The sequence below is a fragment of the Haliotis cracherodii genome, unplaced genomic scaffold (genome assembly GCF_022045235.1).
Source record: "Haliotis cracherodii isolate W230 unplaced genomic scaffold, xgHalCrac1.p SCAF_16, whole genome shotgun sequence".
NCBI classification, from domain to species: Eukaryota; Metazoa; Mollusca; class Gastropoda; order Lepetellida; family Haliotidae; genus Haliotis; species Haliotis cracherodii.
This window is the reverse complement of record NW_027266271.1, coordinates 8,736,817-8,754,052: the sequence shown is the minus strand read 5'-3', so window position 1 is coordinate 8,754,052 and position 17,236 is coordinate 8,736,817. Positions and strand designations below refer to the sequence as shown.

At 38.6% G+C, this 17,236-nt stretch overlaps 1 protein-coding gene across 1 annotated transcript; it reads left to right on the top strand.

Annotated features, from left to right (window-relative positions):
* The first annotated feature begins 1,947 nt into the window (after nt 1-1,947).
* Nucleotides 1,948-16,996, top strand: LOC139463792 (probable Bax inhibitor 1). The gene is made up of 9 exons (XM_071245101.1): nt 1,948-2,033; nt 8,392-8,500; nt 9,563-9,683; nt 10,600-10,648; nt 11,523-11,623; nt 12,557-12,636; nt 12,868-12,968; nt 13,965-14,034; nt 15,518-16,996. Exons 1-9 carry the CDS (start codon nt 1,981-1,983, stop codon nt 15,545-15,547), a joined length of 714 nt encoding a protein of 237 aa, XP_071101202.1. The 5' UTR covers nt 1,948-1,980; the 3' UTR covers nt 15,548-16,996.
* The last annotated feature ends 240 nt before the right edge of the window (nt 16,997-17,236 follow it).

Genomic DNA, 17,236 nt, shown 5'->3' with positions numbered 1-17,236 from the left:
ATTAATGTGTGGGAGATGATGTTACATTTACGCTGCAGCCAGCAATATTCCAGCTGTAACACAGCGACCTGTCGCCACCAAGCAAATCAGTGGACGATAGCACTACCGACCTGCTGAAAACTTAAATCAATATATATTTTATCAAATACTACTGCATACCAATGTGTACTTTAAAGTCCCCAACTTATATATGCCCCATTTTTTCATGTGAATATTAGATGATTACAAATAACCAAATTCTACAATGAACTGAATCACGGAGGAGGGGTGAAGTTCCAAGAAGTCGGTAAGCAAGGAAAGCGATACAATACACGTGTGGAAATAACGATTGGAATTAGTTTTGTTTCTGTTTAGTTTACGTCAGACACGACCAATTTAACACATAAAATTACATTAATCATGTTTATATTGTTCTCAGTTATGTCAAACATGTATTTGTATTTTTAAATCACTTCTAAAGGTGCCAAGTTAAATATTTATCAAAATAAATATAAACACGAATACTAAGATTTTACGTGAGCATCGTTCAGTAATGCATCTTATCCTCGTACGCAGGGGAGATCCGGGTGGCAGCAACTCATTCATGTCATAGGAGGCGTCTAACGGGATCGGGTGGTCTGGCTTGGTTGATGCATGTCATCGCATCCCAAATTGTGTAGATAGATGCTCACGAATTCAATCATTGGATTGTCTGGTTCAGTTTCGCATATTTACAGACCGCCGTCATATAAATGGAATATTGCTGAATGCAGCGTTAAAAGAAACATATTACAAACAAAACATCATCGCTATGATGACCTCTCATTGGACAGGAACCTTTACCTGCACTTTAGTTGAAAGTAAATTGAGCTCACCAGTCATTCTGTTGATGTTCAACATGATTATAATGTCTGTGATGACTTATTTTTAACATATCCGTTTTGTGTCAAACTTCATTTTTTTGGTTCTGCAAATATATACAGAAATCATGTGTATATGGTTTTAGTTACGGTCACATTTTATTTGTGTGTTAAATGACAATATTAAAAATAGACACACCTATGGATTTTGAAACACAAAAATACTGATGGCATTTTGTCGGTATATGTGTGTTATCGTTCGCAATTTAACCCGATTTGAAGTTTTGTCTTCTTCGCATTTATACTTAAATAAACGACACAGTATGACTAAAACAATGACCCTGTCGCTGACTGGTGTTGGATATACCAACAGTTGGTTAATTATTATCTTTATGAGTGAGTGAGTGTGATTTATGCCGCTTTTCGCAATATTGTAACCACAGTGGGGAGATAAAAACTAGGCTTCACACATTGAATCGATGTTAGAATCGAACCCGGGATTTCAGCGTGATTAGTCCACACCACGCTGGCTGTTATTAAAAGGTATGTCATAAAAGAAATGCGTTTTCTTGAATTGAAACACTTGTTTCCATATAATGCCAATCACATTAGATGTGGCGGTAGTGAACACTAAGATCTGATTATAATCAGATTTGTGTAAAACCGACACATTGTTTTTCAAATAAAAGTGCTGAACGAAGATGTTGTTTACTTCTTCAATACATAGGAACTTGGGGAAAAACATCCTTAAAGATATATTACTGAAGTTTCTTGTTTCTTGTAAAGTTACAGCAGGGACTATTTGATATTATATGTAGGATATACTGTCTCCTTGGTGATAGCAAGACACTTAAAATCTCTTCCTTCCTTACAGTAATGTTGGTGAGCCTGAAACTGACCTTAGTCGAAACAACATATTCATTATATATTGCGGATTTATTTTAAATCCAGATTGTTCGCTATTACATACGACAGGACTCTGTCATACGTATCACCTGTTCTGACGCAAGAAGTAAATACGTCAACGTCAATTATTTATCAAATGGCCTCCTGACACGTTAGACCTGTGACACACCCTCAGGGGGAAATAACTCTCTCTTATACGAAGCCCCGCTAGAGGGAGTTGATCAAACAAGCAAAAATGGCGACTAGGAACGAATTTCTTCCATCTCATCTCTTCAAATTTGACCATTTGTAAGTATTATAATACATTTTGACTTTTGGAATGGTTCGCTGATTAGATAAAACATCATAGCTTGCAGTGGACATCTTATCATAGCACGTCATTAACAAATTGAACTATTAATGTGGAACAATCGGACGAGGTCAGACAAATTCACACTTGGTTTCCTGAACAGTCTGGAAGGAAAAGTAGGTAGATATTGGTGAACTTGTACGAGAAGGCAACTTGAACGATCTTGTTTCCTTTTGAACGATTTTTGGTACCAATAATGGAATAGCTACAATATTATGGTAACCAGCTGGTAATTACGTATTAGCACCCGGCGATGTCAGATTATTTCACACTGCACTGGCAAGACGTTGAGGAACGAAAGTAGAGATGTCCGTTTCATCATACCTGTTGCTATATTTAATCCAATGTTTTTTTAGAACATGAACAATCATTGGTACAGATTTCGGGTTTTGTTAAGGTTATTCCCTCAGGCAAGTCAAAATATTATCTAGGTAATCAGTGTAGATAAGTTTAGCCAGACAGCTGGACTGGCTAATCTAAAAAATATTGACAGTCCAGGCAAGCCTTTAGCATGTTTAGGAATAGGCTATTTCCCTCGGTCTCCATCCAAAATATTTCAGAGCCCAGTTATTATCTGTGTAAACCAGTAAACAACAGTAACAATTATTACCATGTTGATTGTTTGTTATTTCTGATCAATTTAGTACTTGATTACCATGATTACTATCTAAAATTATGAATAAAATCAACAGACGAAGAACTACATGCATTGCCTTGTTCTTTCACAAGATGAGGTAACACCATACATGTACATGATGTACTCAAATCAAACATTTATACTTTATTTTTGATTTTGTTGTTTTTTCAATGTCAAGAGTCACTAACAGAGTTAGTTCACATGTTTTTCCGTTATCAATTTCCTGTGATTGACATAGATTACCGGGGCATAGATTTTATTGGTCATAATTGACCTTTCTTGGAAACGATGAACAATTCCTAACTTTAGAAAGATTACAGAAGCAGGTCATATGTCACAAATTGCACTTCTAGTGAAATATGCTCTTTACCTACAACTGATTTTGTCCTGTTATGGGTTTTCGAGCCCATAAGAAGTATTTCTCATTCCGTGTCTAACAATCTCAATACACTAAAATTTAGCATTGTTAAGTCATACCTTAGAGAACATTTATATCTGGTGACACTTGGATGGTCAAATGACTATTTCTTGATAATTTTATTTAATACAGCCTTGTCGGGGGGGGGGGGGGGGGAGACGAGTCGATCAGGCGTCATCATGTTACCGTTAATAATGAACCCGTCCACTACTGTCAAGTTAACAATAGATGCACAACTGTCAACATGATCAGTCACATGACATTACAGACAGGAAGTATGTTTCATTAAATGTAGCACAAGCATGACAAGTGAAAAAGTAAGTTTTGAGGTACGTTTTCTTTACATATTGAATATATCTTTCCTCATGTAGCTTAAATCCTAATACAACTTCAGCAGCAAGTTGTGTACACTTTGGTGTCTTCAGCATGTTCATTGGGCCTGAGGCATCCATCTTGATTTCGTCATTAAGAGTGTGGTCACGTATTCTTTAGGGGCTTGAAAACATGTCACTAGGGGATATGAGTTTTCTAAGGTCTGTCACAAATTTATCAAAATGTATTCATTTCTTACATTCTTAGTGTTCGATAGATGGCTGCATTGTTACCATGTCATTTTTTAGAAACATTTTCATCATGAACAAAGCAAGAGACATCCATATTGCCAGCTAGCAAGTAATGACCAATCACCACAACACACAAAACACTGGTCTCATATTGACAGCTTATTTCTAAAGAAACAAGAAAACTTTTACAAAGTGTCTACTCCAGTCTTATTAGGCTTACGAGACACTGACGGTAAACTACATTATTTCCAAATGCATGTATAGACATGCTGAAAATAAAAATAAAATAAAATATTGATAAGTATTAGATACAATGTTAAAATAAAATAATTTGTTCAAAGTACAGCCAAGCCTCGTTAATCCGACACTCGTTTATCCGACCCATTCAGCTTTATTCGACACTAATCAGTGCCGATTAAATCAGTGCGACTCCGACACCCCTAATTTACATCACATTACCGAAATGACTTATTAATCTGACACAGTGATCACCGTACTCCATGGTCATCTGTCCGTGAGTACACAGCCCATGTTTTGATGCGGACGAGTCGGCTGGTAGCTGCATATTACCATGGCTGCAGAAATAAACATGCTTAACAATAAACAATGCTTTAACTAAAGAAAACAAGGTTAATCACATGCTTAGATTACCTCATTCTCATTAAAATCAGATACAAGTTCACACTATCACCAAGGACACCCCATTACAGGTCATGTCAGAGCAATCTTTTGCGAACTATGGCTGACCAATGAAATGATTAACAGGAAGTCAAAGTTAGCCTCTAAGAAAGCAGCTTTCTTAAGCTTTGCGGGTACCAGTTTAAGCTGGCAATTTCCATTCCAGACTATGCTTTTTAAAGTATTTTGAATAAATCATACAGTCCGTAACAGTTGTTTTGTGTTAAGTTTTAGAGCTTGCATGATTGGAAAACATATTCCGCTAACAATGTAATATAACAATATGAATTATTTCTATTTTTATTACATGTTTGTATCGTTACATAACATGTAGTTGTCTGATTTTCGATCATGAATGTTGATACTACTTAATTTCGTTTATCATATAATGGGTAGGTTTCTCGACAGGATAAAGCCAACGGATAAAAACGATATCCGTTTGGGTCATATGCGGATAGAGATGCAAATATCAAAGGTCAAGTAGAACTACTTTCACTGTTTATAAACAAACATGGCTTCGCCCTCGTCATTCGGCGTTCGAGTCAGAATTAACCATCGGGAATCAGGATAAACTACAGGGATAATTGCTATCATTATAAAAAAAACAGTCTAACATACTGAAAATCAGTGTCTAACTGTGACGTAGCTAAGGCATTTTATAAGTTTTGGCAACTTTGGAGACATAAATTTCGAAACAATTTTGCGAGGGCACGAGGCCGAGCCAAGCGGGATCAGTAGCCATATCTGTGCTTGTAGACCTCTGCGGCTTGAAACCTTCTCCCCAAATTAAAATAGTTGTATTTGGCCGAAATATGTTTGAATTGTTACCTTGTTTCGTTTTGTCGCTGTGTGTACATCTGACTACACTTCTTAACGTTATGACAGAACAGAGCGACTGTCAACAATATCTGACTGTGGCCGTCACGTCTCATAGACTAGGTTTAGAGTAGTTTCCCTTTGACAAAGGGCAGTTACTCTAGCGAATAGACCGATGGATTGCCGCGAAAGGCAATTCAAAACAACTGTTGTTTTGCGTATATGTTGCTTTACCACTGTATAAGAAACAGATTTTAGTTGGAACTATACTGGCTACTGTCACTGTCCGACTGACACATCACTTACCCTGTGACGTAATAAATATTAATGCGCGCATTCCAGGAAAACTCGCAATGTTTCGGTAATGTTTGTGAGAGAGGGAAAGCGATTTTGAAACACAGAATTAAAGAATGACATTATATGATAAAGAGGTTATCACGCTTGTGTGTTTGGGGATGGTAAATATCCTGCATTAGGAATAAACACTATGTATTTAGCTCGCCAAGGCTTGCTAAATACAATGTTTATTCCTAATGCAGGATATTTACCATCCCCAAACACACTCGCATGATAACCTCTATTTATCAGACATGCTCGTTAATCCGACATAATCATATGCAACCATGTCAGATTAACGGGGTTTGATTGTGCTGGCACCTGCTAAACATTTCATGTGCAGTGCAAGCAAGTAAATTAGCATTGTTAGATTCTGATGACATGAATTTAGTAAATATAAGGCTTTCCTCTGATTTAATAACTAATTTAGATAAAAGAGCAAATGTCCTTGTACATGTTCTAAAGTATTCACTTTAAGGAGAAATGGGAAGTGCTGTCTAGATAGTTACAGAAAGGACACAGTGTCTCAGACATGACCAATAAACAATGTGTATTTGATGACAACTGTTACTGGTGTGACCGCCTCTGTGGTTTAGTGGATAGAACATCTGCCCGGAAAGCAAAAGGTCTGGGTTTGATTCTCGTCCACGTGTCGTACCAAAAGACGTTAAAAGATGGTACTAATCAGTGATAGAAACTAACAGTTTTAGCCAACTAGACCTTATAATGATAATATATAGCAAAACCCTTAAAAAGGGCGTACTTCTTATCGTTCTTATGATACCTTAACTATTGGGCTTTTTAGCTAGGACTATAGGACTAGTGCCAATTTCAAACACTTTACTTCTTTTTACCCTGCCTGGCGCTAAGCACTTGGCATTCAGGGCAAGGACTGAGTTGGGTATTCATGTCAAATTGCGGCATGGTATCTCAGTGGGCTAGCAGTAGATAGAATCGATGTGCAGTGATCTTGAACATGACGTTACTGGTGCTCTCGTCTGCTGTCCCTGCTGATACGGGTGAACAGTGCTTATTGATCGTGACAATGTCTTTTGCAAATGTTGGGTGACTACAACATCCTGCAATACAAAATCTACAACATAATACTCGACCATATCATTGGATGTGCATGTTTTAGTAGTTGGCCAGTCTGTCATTCAGACTCTGAATCAAATATATCCAAAACAGCCCATGTAAGTCTACATGCAGTATGAAAATGAAGAGAGTATCTGGGCTCGTTTTTATTATATTTTATTAAGACAGTTTTTACAACCTTTTTCCTATAAGAAAACACCAAAGTATTAAATGTGGAAGATTGAATCTAATCAAAGGGGAATTTCTGAAGAGTGATGGCAAAAAACTGCCTGATTATTAAAAAGTGTTAGAATGTACTTGTTAATGAAATCCGTATTTAGAAAATCTGAGAGTATGCCAGTCTGTGCCTAAAACAACACGATCTGTCTTTAAAATATAGACTTGTGAAGATCCGGGGTAAAATAGGTCTTCAGCAACCCATGCTTGTCGTAAGAGACGACTATCGGGATCGGGTGGTGAGGCTCGCTGACTTTGGTTGATGCATGCATGTCATCAATCCCAATTGCGTGGATTGATGCTCATGATATCAATCATTGGTTTGGCTGGTCCCGACTCGATTATTTACAGGCTGTCGTCATAAAGCTGGATTATTGCTGAGTGCAGTTTTAAACAACAAACAACAAAACATACATATATTTATTCATAACAACAATTAGAAGTTATATTTTCTGCCATGTCTACTGCTTCAAGCATGACAAGCCCGAACAAAAATGTACTGGCTAGGTAGGATCACATGGTTAGAGATTCTCATAGTCAAAATCCAGTATAGTAATAGCAGTTGTGGGGAATACATAACACTTCTCATATAGCTCAAATGATTTCTCTAACTCATGTAACAATTCTTGGAACCTGTACAATCATGGCATTCTAAGTCTTCAGTCTTGTGTTATCATTTGCTGATTAGAATTTTAAGTTCAAAGGTAGGGCTACTCATATCAATGTCATGAAACAGTTTAAACTAGGGATCGACATTTCTAGTCATGCAATGGAGTGAATAGTTCACCTAATTAACATGTATTTATCAACAGGATTGTGTTTATGAATATGATTAACTTGAAAATACGGTATCTACAAAAATGGCCAAACTTGTGGAGAAATCTTTATACATTGTGAGTATGATTGGTTGATAATATACAGGTATGACTCCATCCCCCTAAAACATGCATCCCTAACCCTAATAATACTGAATTAAATTCCTACACTGATGTTCATGATGTTGTAATCAGGGCTCGATTTAGATGTTTAAAAGAGGCGCCAGTGCAACCTATTTTTGAAAAAAGGCATCCTAATATTTATGTCTACATGCATCAAGTGCATGTCAATTGTTTTCAAATGTGTGTCTAACCCTTACACATCCACACAACATTGACCATTGAACACATTCAGTACCTCTAAGCTTGATTTCCGTACTAAGTCAGTAAGCCCCTGTGATGTGTAATTGTCTTGCCTTCTTGTGCTTGATGTACCCCGGGTAGTCCAAATGTGGTACTTCAAGATTATGTGCACGTTTCAACTTTGATAAATTTATTAAGACAGAGTGCAACCTGTTTTTCTTCTTCTGGTGCAACATGGTTTGCATGTTAACATGCAGTTAACATGTCCCTTAGTTGAGCCCTGAGTAATTTTATTAACAGTAATACATGTATCATGATGATAATGTTGTTGGCAGTATATGATGCTATCCAGAATTCACTGATGTTTGTTTTTTTCATCCTGACTGGTGTGTTGATCCTATTGATGGTGCTGTGTTTCAGGGAGGGCTATGTCCAGACACATCTCAAGAATGTGTACAGTAGCCTGGCCATCGGGATGATCTCGGCGGCTGTCGGAGCCTATGTCCACCTGTTTACAGGCCTCATGCAGGTATGCCATCAGGAATGCAGTTTCCAGTGTTATTATTCCAGATGAGGCATATGGTACCTTATACAACCTGTAATTTGGCTGTATATTATGTATATGTGTTATATATGTATGTATATTCTTTATGCATTTGCTTATTCAGTGTTCTTTCTAGAGTGTGCTATCACAGCTTTGTCATGTTTCCATTATATTTATACTGCAAGAATTATCACTTGCATACAGCTTTTTAGTTCATGGTTTCTAGTTCACTGGAGACCCGTAAAGGTCCGGATTAGAATAGGTCATCAGCAACCCATGCATGTAGTAAAAGGTGACTACGCTTGTCATGAGAGGCGACTAAAGGGATTGGGTGGTCAGGCTTGCTGACTTGGTTGATCCATTTTCCATAGACCGATGCTGATGACACGAATCACTGGATTGTCTGGTCCAGACTCAATAATTTTCAGACCGCCCGTCATATAGCTGGAATATTGCTGAGTGCGGCGTTAAACATCAAACAAAAGTTCATTCGAGTCTTGTATCATAAACATAACATGTACTTGTAACACAAATTTCAGACAAAATGCTTTTCTTTCCAGAGTGTTTACATCAGAAATAATTATTGAACATATGACATGTTGCGAGTATCAAGCTTCATACCATTAAAGGGACACGCTGATCCCCCTTTCTGATAATGACTCTACCTTTCTGTCATTAGCAGGCCCAAAAGGCTCTGCGCTTTTTGATGAACACTTTTTATCATTCTTTTTGTAAGTAGTTGGGGCAGAATAGATATTAAACAATTTCCATGCTGAACACAGCGACAGGGTAAGATAAGCATGATTAGGTCCCAGCATTATATTACAGGTTGTAATGGAGACTAAACTGAATCTGATGCAATATGTTTCAAGTGGTCGAAACTAAGGGATGTCCTGTGGTTCTTGAGACTTGATGCTATAGTATTTGAATAAAGACCACCTGGGGCCCCGGAATCTTTAACTTTTAACATGGGGTTTACAAGGACCCTTGTGTTCCGTGCTTGATTGGGGAGACTGATGTCAATCATGGCTGTGTTTCCCCCGACAGGCTGGCCTGATGACAATGCTGGGCTCCATTGGTCTGATGCTGTGGCTGGCCTTCACCAAACATGAGAAAGGGAACCAGGGCAAGAGGCTGGCCATTTTCTCTGGCTTCACCTTCTGCAGTGGTAATATTTAAATTTCAGTTTATCTATTTTCAATCATTGTGTAATTTTATATCCGATGGTCCGTTTGTTTTGTCAGTGTTGACACATCGATTATTAACCCTTCTGTGATTGCCAATCATTGTTTGTTCTTTTTGATATTGTAATTTGTTCCTTGGCTTATCCACCCCATGCTCATGAGTATCACCAGAGTTGTAAACATCTAGAACCTGCATCATTTCAGGATTCCTCTACATTAAGCTGACATTCTGTGTTATCACTGAAATACTCTTCAAAGTAGCATTTAGCATGTTAAGCCAAACGTACTCACTTACTCTTTTGGTTATGCCAGAAATGGAATTCTGGGCCAAATATTGCAATATTGCTGACTGAGACTCACTATTTGTATTATTGTCAGGCTCTTGTACAATTCCTATGCTGATTCGACCGCCTCCGTGGTCTAGTGGTAGAGCGTCCGCCCGGAGAGTGGAAGGTCCGGGGTTCGATCCCTGACCGCGTCATACCAAAAGACGTTAAAAGATGGTACTTGTTGTTACCCTTGCGCTCGTCATTAAGGGGCTAAAACAAGGACTGGTCGGCTTGGAGTCAGTATACTGTGTCTGAGTTGGGTATTCATGTTAAACTGCGGCATGGTATCTCAGTGAGCTAGCACTATAAATCGGCATCACTCCGGACTAGAATAAGCAGCAGCAGCAGACACACACACACACACACACACACACACGTACATGCATGTCGCTATATAAGTGCAATAATCTTGAATGCGACGTTAAACCCCATTTCACCTCACCTTCTATACTGATTCACACCCTTCATCATGTTCAGTCACTCATGTTCAGAGAGGAAGCCATATGCTGATTAATATAATGAGTGTCTTCACATTTCAAGTGTTATATAAAAGGAATGTTGTTCCCGTCAGGTATGTCCCTGGGTCCTCTCCTGGACATGGTCATTGCCCTGGAGCCAAGGTAAGTCGGCCATGTGGCTGGAGCACTAGACATGATAATGTAATTGTCCTTGGCTTACTGCACTTCTGCCTTCTTTCTGTCTATGATGTATGATGTACAGTCCATCCCTGTGGCCATTCTACATTTCACTTTGTTGATGTCATGTAGCTGGAATATTGCTGACTGCAGTGTTCATAATAAGATGTTTGGCAGATGTTGCCTGCCCATCTTCAAAGTTACCGGCCTGCATTCACACATTATAAATTTTGACAAGTTGCTTTTGATTCAGTTGAAATAATGCAAAACAATTACTTTAGAATCTACGAGGAGTTATGATAAAACTGAATGTGTAAGTTGTCTCAAAGTTATCTGCCAGACAGTCGCGCAGGTGGAGGAAAACTTCAGAAAGGTGACAAGCCATGGGCCGGCGGGCAGGCAGTTATTTTGAACACTGGTGTTAAGCAATAATCAAGCATGTCAAGCCATTGGTATCAGGCGCCACAGTGGTATTTGGATGTAAGAGAGTGCCCTGAAACACTTATTGCAGATGAAGACTGTTACTACATGCTAAATGTATTAAGTTTAAGAGGATGTGATTATTTCGAGTACATTAAATAAATAACTGCATGCATGACTATACCCATAAACCTGCTGCTACCTTATGTAGACCAGTGAAATAAGTTGGATGTACTGAGTGTGTTGACAGATTGTTGTGTTAACAAGTAAGGGTTGGTCAGACACATATTTGAATTGTTTTTACTTGTACTTGGTGCATGTAGACATAAATATCAGATTGCACTTTTCAATAATAGTTTGCTCTGGTGCATGTTTTATGTAATTAAGTTGAGCCCTGGCAGTTCAGAGACTTGTTCATGCCATCTTTCTCCCCCTTCAGCATCATACCGACTGCTCTGATGGGAACGTTCGTCGTGTTCATCAGTTTCTCCCTGGCCTCGCTCTACAGTGCCCGGGACAGGACATTCCTCTACATGGGAGGTGAGCACACTGTTTTCTCAAATGAATTTTGGATGTTAAAAGTGGAAGCAGTGCTTCAGATTTCAAAGGGCCTTGGTCTTCGACCTAATGGACTCTCCATTTTGAGTGAAATGACCCTTGACTCTGTTGCTAAAGTACTCACGGAAATGATGAAAAAAAACCTGTTTTTTCGACCTCAGATCTTAAATTATTGCAGTTAATATACAAAATATGTAAATATTCAAACAACTAAATTAGTACTAATTGGGCCGTGGCACAAATACAGCGTATCAAATGTTTTTATGCCTTTTTACACGTAAAAATGTGAATAAAAGAGACTATTGTGAAACAGGGCATAACCAGGTGTAAGTAGATCAAGGTGACCTATGACACCTTGACGACAGGTGAGAACAGGTGCATAATGCCTATAGTCTGTTTCTGCTATGTCAATTTGGACTTAGTTTTATTTTTGAATGTTGAAAGTGCCGACAAATTACCTCCTGTAAAGTACATTTTGTATTGTTCACTGAGATCAAACTAGCAAATCCAGACTAGTACTTTTCGAGTCGTTTTGTTATTTCGTATTTACAGCTACGTAACACCTTGTGTTGATTTTTAAATTGAGAAAAAGTTTTTTTTCCATTTCCATGAGTACTTTAATTCTTGGCCCTAACACCATAATGCCCAGTACAGACCTAGCACTGCATGCTCTTTGTGAAATGGGAACCGAAGTATACACATCTAAGCCTCTCTATAATAATAATATAATAACGTTTTGAGATGCATTTGATTTTTAGTCTTATGTTAACAATATTTATATGTAAGGCTGTTTGAGGTAAGCCCCCAGTATCCTGGATGTCTGAAGCATCTGAAGAATCACCTGTTGATAAACATAGTCTTATTTATGTCAGTACAGTCCAATGATGTTATTTATGAATGTCCATGGTCTTCCAGGATTCCTGATGTCTGCCCTGTCCTGGATGTTGATGCTGGGTTTTGCTAACATCTTCTTTGGCTCCACCCTGCTGTACGAGGTAGGTGTGAGAAGCTGCTGTCAAATATACATGTAAACACTTAGGGAATGTACAAATGTCATGTTGGATTTACAATATGTCATGTTGGTGTTTACAAAATATTATTTTGGAATTTACAAGATATTATTTGCAATATTATTAATTTGTGTAACATGTTAGACAAAACAATTGATAATAGCGGTATTTGTATGCATTCCTATCATGCCTATATATGTTACTGTTTGTCTTCAGATAAATCTGTACGTTGGCCTGGCCATCTTCTGTGCCTTCATCCTGTACGACACACAGCTCATCATTGAGAAGCGTCGCCGTGGAGATGATGACTACATCTGGTCAGTTCCTATGTTTTTTAAAGGAAACTACAAAGATTGAATGCAAAAGACTTGATTGCAAGATATTATTGGAACTTTGAGAGAACAGAACCAACTCCCATGGGCACCTGAGTTACCTGGTTACCTTTGCCTGTAAAGTTGTTGAAAGATGTGACCAGATTGGATCATGTGGTCTACTCTGTGACTTGCTTGCTCATATGTCCTCATACTGTAGCAGGGCATGGAGTCACCCCACAGCTCTTACTCGGTCGCCTTGCTCACAGGGTCTTTTGTCATGTGCAAATGGCATTCTGCCTCAGATCAGGAGGTCCGTGGTTTGAATCACACCGGGATTATGGCTGCTACAATACCCTGATAGTGGGGACATTGCTCGTACTATCAACCACTGTTTGGACTTGATTAGTAACAGGCCAAAGTGACTTAGGTAAAATATTTCAAGTTAACCAATCATTTTAGCTGCACTGGTACTGCTAGCCTGAAGTACACAAGGTGACACTTTTCCCTGGCTTCACCAGTTGTGTAGCTGTGAGGCATGAAGCTCCAGACATCTACATAACAACTGAACTGCCTCATCAGAAAAACATTTATCTATAGCATGCCATCGTCGACTGCTCCAGTGTATTCTGTCCCCATTATATTATGATACATACCCCGAATCCATTAGCCAAACTCAGCACAGGATTTTCTTCCCTCTTGGGTTCAATATGGATGGCTAATTTTAGCAGTGTGTCTTTTGAATTCAAAAGAAAATGTGGTAGCCAAGGAGTACAAAGGATATTGTATGTCATAGTGTGTGTTTTTTAAATGTATATTTCATATTATTTGCTATATTTTTCTTGTTTCTTTTCCTCGAGACTGGTTTAAGACTTATGCTTTACAGGTATTCCAGTCATGTTACAGGAGTATTGCCCGACGTTGTTACAAACTGAAAGATGTCAATGTTATGATCACACATCCAACTGGTTATATGTCATGTTCATCCTTGTATAATTGCAGGCACAGTGTTGATCTGTTCTTGGACTTCATCCAGGTTTTCCGCAGGCTCCTTATTATCCTCTCCAAAAAGGTGAGTGAAATTTATAGGAATCCACATCAGTAGCCACCATACCCTCCTTTCATGACCTACTGATCCACAATGAGAGGTGCACAGTTTGTGGTCCATTAATATCGAGGGTGGGATGTGTTCTTCCCATAATTCCCTGGTAGGGGCAGGTCCATGATGGTGATGGCATTTAATGGTGTATTCTCTGAAATTACATGTTGACTCTCAGCTCACTGGGGAGCATACAACCCAAGCAGACTGGGCACAAAAAGTTTAACAGTTGCATCTCCTACTGGGTACCCATTCAGTGCTGGTTGAACATAGACATATTTTGAATACAGTCCCATGTCGACAGGGACACCGCATGTGTTACAATTTGCTTCAGTATGGGGCAGGATTGAAGCCCTAGAGACTCAAGGTGCCAAGCTCAGACACACATCCACTCGCCACAACTGACATTGCTTAACTTCACCTGATTTGTGCACTGTACACAGGACCATGTGCTATTTGCCTCTTCTTCATTATTAGGGGGGGGGCATGGGTGGCCCAGTCGTCTAAGGCGCCGCGATTCGCTGTGCAACCTATGATTGTGGGTTCAAATCCCCGTTCGCCCCAATTATGTGTCTAGGTTTGTCAGCACCATACCCGTGCTCATGGGTTTCACTGAAGATGTAAACGTCTGAGACCTGCATCACTTCGGGCTTTCCTCCCACATTAAGCTGACACGCAGTGATATAACTGAAATATTGTTAAAAGCGGCGTTAAATCCAACTCACTCACTCACTGATTGATCAGGGCGCACAGGAGGCATAGTCGTCTAAGGCAGTTGGGCACACCAGAAACCTATGATTGTGGGTTCAAATCCAAGTTCACCCCAATGATGTTTCTAGGTTTGTCAGCACCATACCCATGGGTTTCACCGAAGAGGTAAATGTCTGAGACCTGCACCACTTCTGCCTTTCTGCCAACATTAAGCTGACATGCAGTGATACACTGGAATACTGTTCAAAGCAGCGTTAAGACACAACTCACTCACTCTCTATGATCGGTTGGGATTCCGGGGCAGATAGTCCACACTGTTTGTTGACAATAATAAAATAAGAAACATACGGTCACAAGGTGCTGATTGTTATTTTAACCTAGCCGTGTTGATCATTGCTCATTTAACATGTTTAATCAAACACTCACCCGTGAAGATCCTGGGTAGAATTGGTCTTCAGCAACCCATGCTTGCCGTAAGAGGCGATGAACCGGATCGGGTGGTTAGGCTCGTTGACTTGGTTGATGCATGTCATCGTATCCCAATTAGGTTGATCGATGCTCATGTCAATCTCTGGATTGTCTGGTCCCACCTTGATTATTTACAGGCCGTGGTCATATAGCTGGAATATTACTGAGTGCGGCGTTGAAACGTGACACAAGGGAGTTATCTCTGAAGTTGTATGTTTTATGGCAATTAGTTTTTAGATAACCCTGCACCAAGCTAATTATGGCTCTTTGTTTTCAGGAGGGAAATAAGAAGAAGGAGAGGAACTAATTTTGGTGATGAAAGAGACAGAATCACATCTTTCATGTTAAATGTGGAGGTTCTTGAAAGGAACACACCTATTTGTTTTTATTATTATTCTATTTCTCTTTAGTAATATAAAATAGTTTATTGAAGAAAAAAACTAAGAAGAAGAAAATATTCATCAGAAGAAATATTATCAGGAACAATATTTGAAGGTACATTTCAAAAGACAACTCATTTACATACAAAAAAGAAGCCATTTCCAACAGAAATAAGCATGGTTATGAGAAGTGATGAGTGATTTGACTGAAAGTGTTTTTGAGACAAACCGCCATTGAGAAGTGTGCCTTTGAATTATTTGTAACATTTACTCCAGTCTCGTGATTCATGTATTCTTCGTCTGAGAAAGCAGCTTTCAAATGCTGAATGGAATAATGTATCTTTTACAAGTACCCTCAGAGTAGATGTTGGCATGCCCTTATTGTCATGTAATATTGCACTTGGATTGCAGCTGGATTGTATCACTGGATAATGATATTATTATTTGTGACACCACTAAGGCAACTCTTGTCCAACCCGTTTGTGTCTTTGAATCATCTTGTCCAAGGGTAATGGAGTACAGGATATGTACATGTTGCAATAATATTAACCCCATCTTGATCATAGAGATTTGAATGTTTTTGCCAACCTAATTTCACTGGGAAGTGGGAAAGTGATAGTATCTGCTTTTCACATGGTACACGTCATGCTTGTTAATATTTTGTATCCAATTTGGACGCTCAGTATATGTCAAAGTCACACAAAGAAGAAAATCTTACTCAAATTACCAATCTGTAATTTAGATATGTATTCTGGGTTGTCCTACATGTTAAACACACATTTTCATTCCACGCTGTTCTTTTTAAGTAAGCGATGTTGGTTCACTTCTTTCCTGTTTTTGATGGTGTTCCTTACTGAATATCCCCCCGAAATCTGTTAGTTCATTATTTACATCCGTTTGATGTGTTGGGTATTTAGGTTTTTTTAAAATTCAATTTCTTTTTTAAATCTAGATGTTGTTCCCAATTTGTTGTTTGCAATAATATTATATATATATATATAGCAATGTCAGTTACCTTGGCTAGCTTCACTGATGTGTTTAATCAGTTTTAGTACTATATAGATTTGTGTTAAAGCATCATTGTATGTAAGCAAATAACCAGTTATTAGGAAGCTGACATTTTTGGATGATGAATAAGTTTGCAAGATGTCTGAAACATCACTTTCAATCTTAAGATGACTGAGCAAGTTGTAAATTCTTTATTGAAGCGAATGATTGTTATTATATATTAAATTGTGATCAGTTTGTATGTTTTTGTGTCATAATAGAGAGTAGTCAGCATGCCTGAACTGTTCCATTGTCCCAAGTTTGTAACCTTGTGTTGTTACTCTCATTGTATGTGTGAAATATGAACCAATAAACTTTATTCTATCGTATGAATTTGGGGATGTAATAATACACTTTGTTGTGATACGATACATTCGATGGTCGTGAGAGTCTCTGCCTGGAGAGCAGAAGGTCTGGGATCCGTCTCCCGGACGTGTCATACCAAAAGAAATTACAAGATGGTACTGTGCATTAATGGGCTAAGACAATGACTGGTTGGCCAAGTGGGGTATTCATGTCAACTGCGTCATAGTATCTCAGTGGCCTAACCAAAATGTATTTAGAAGATT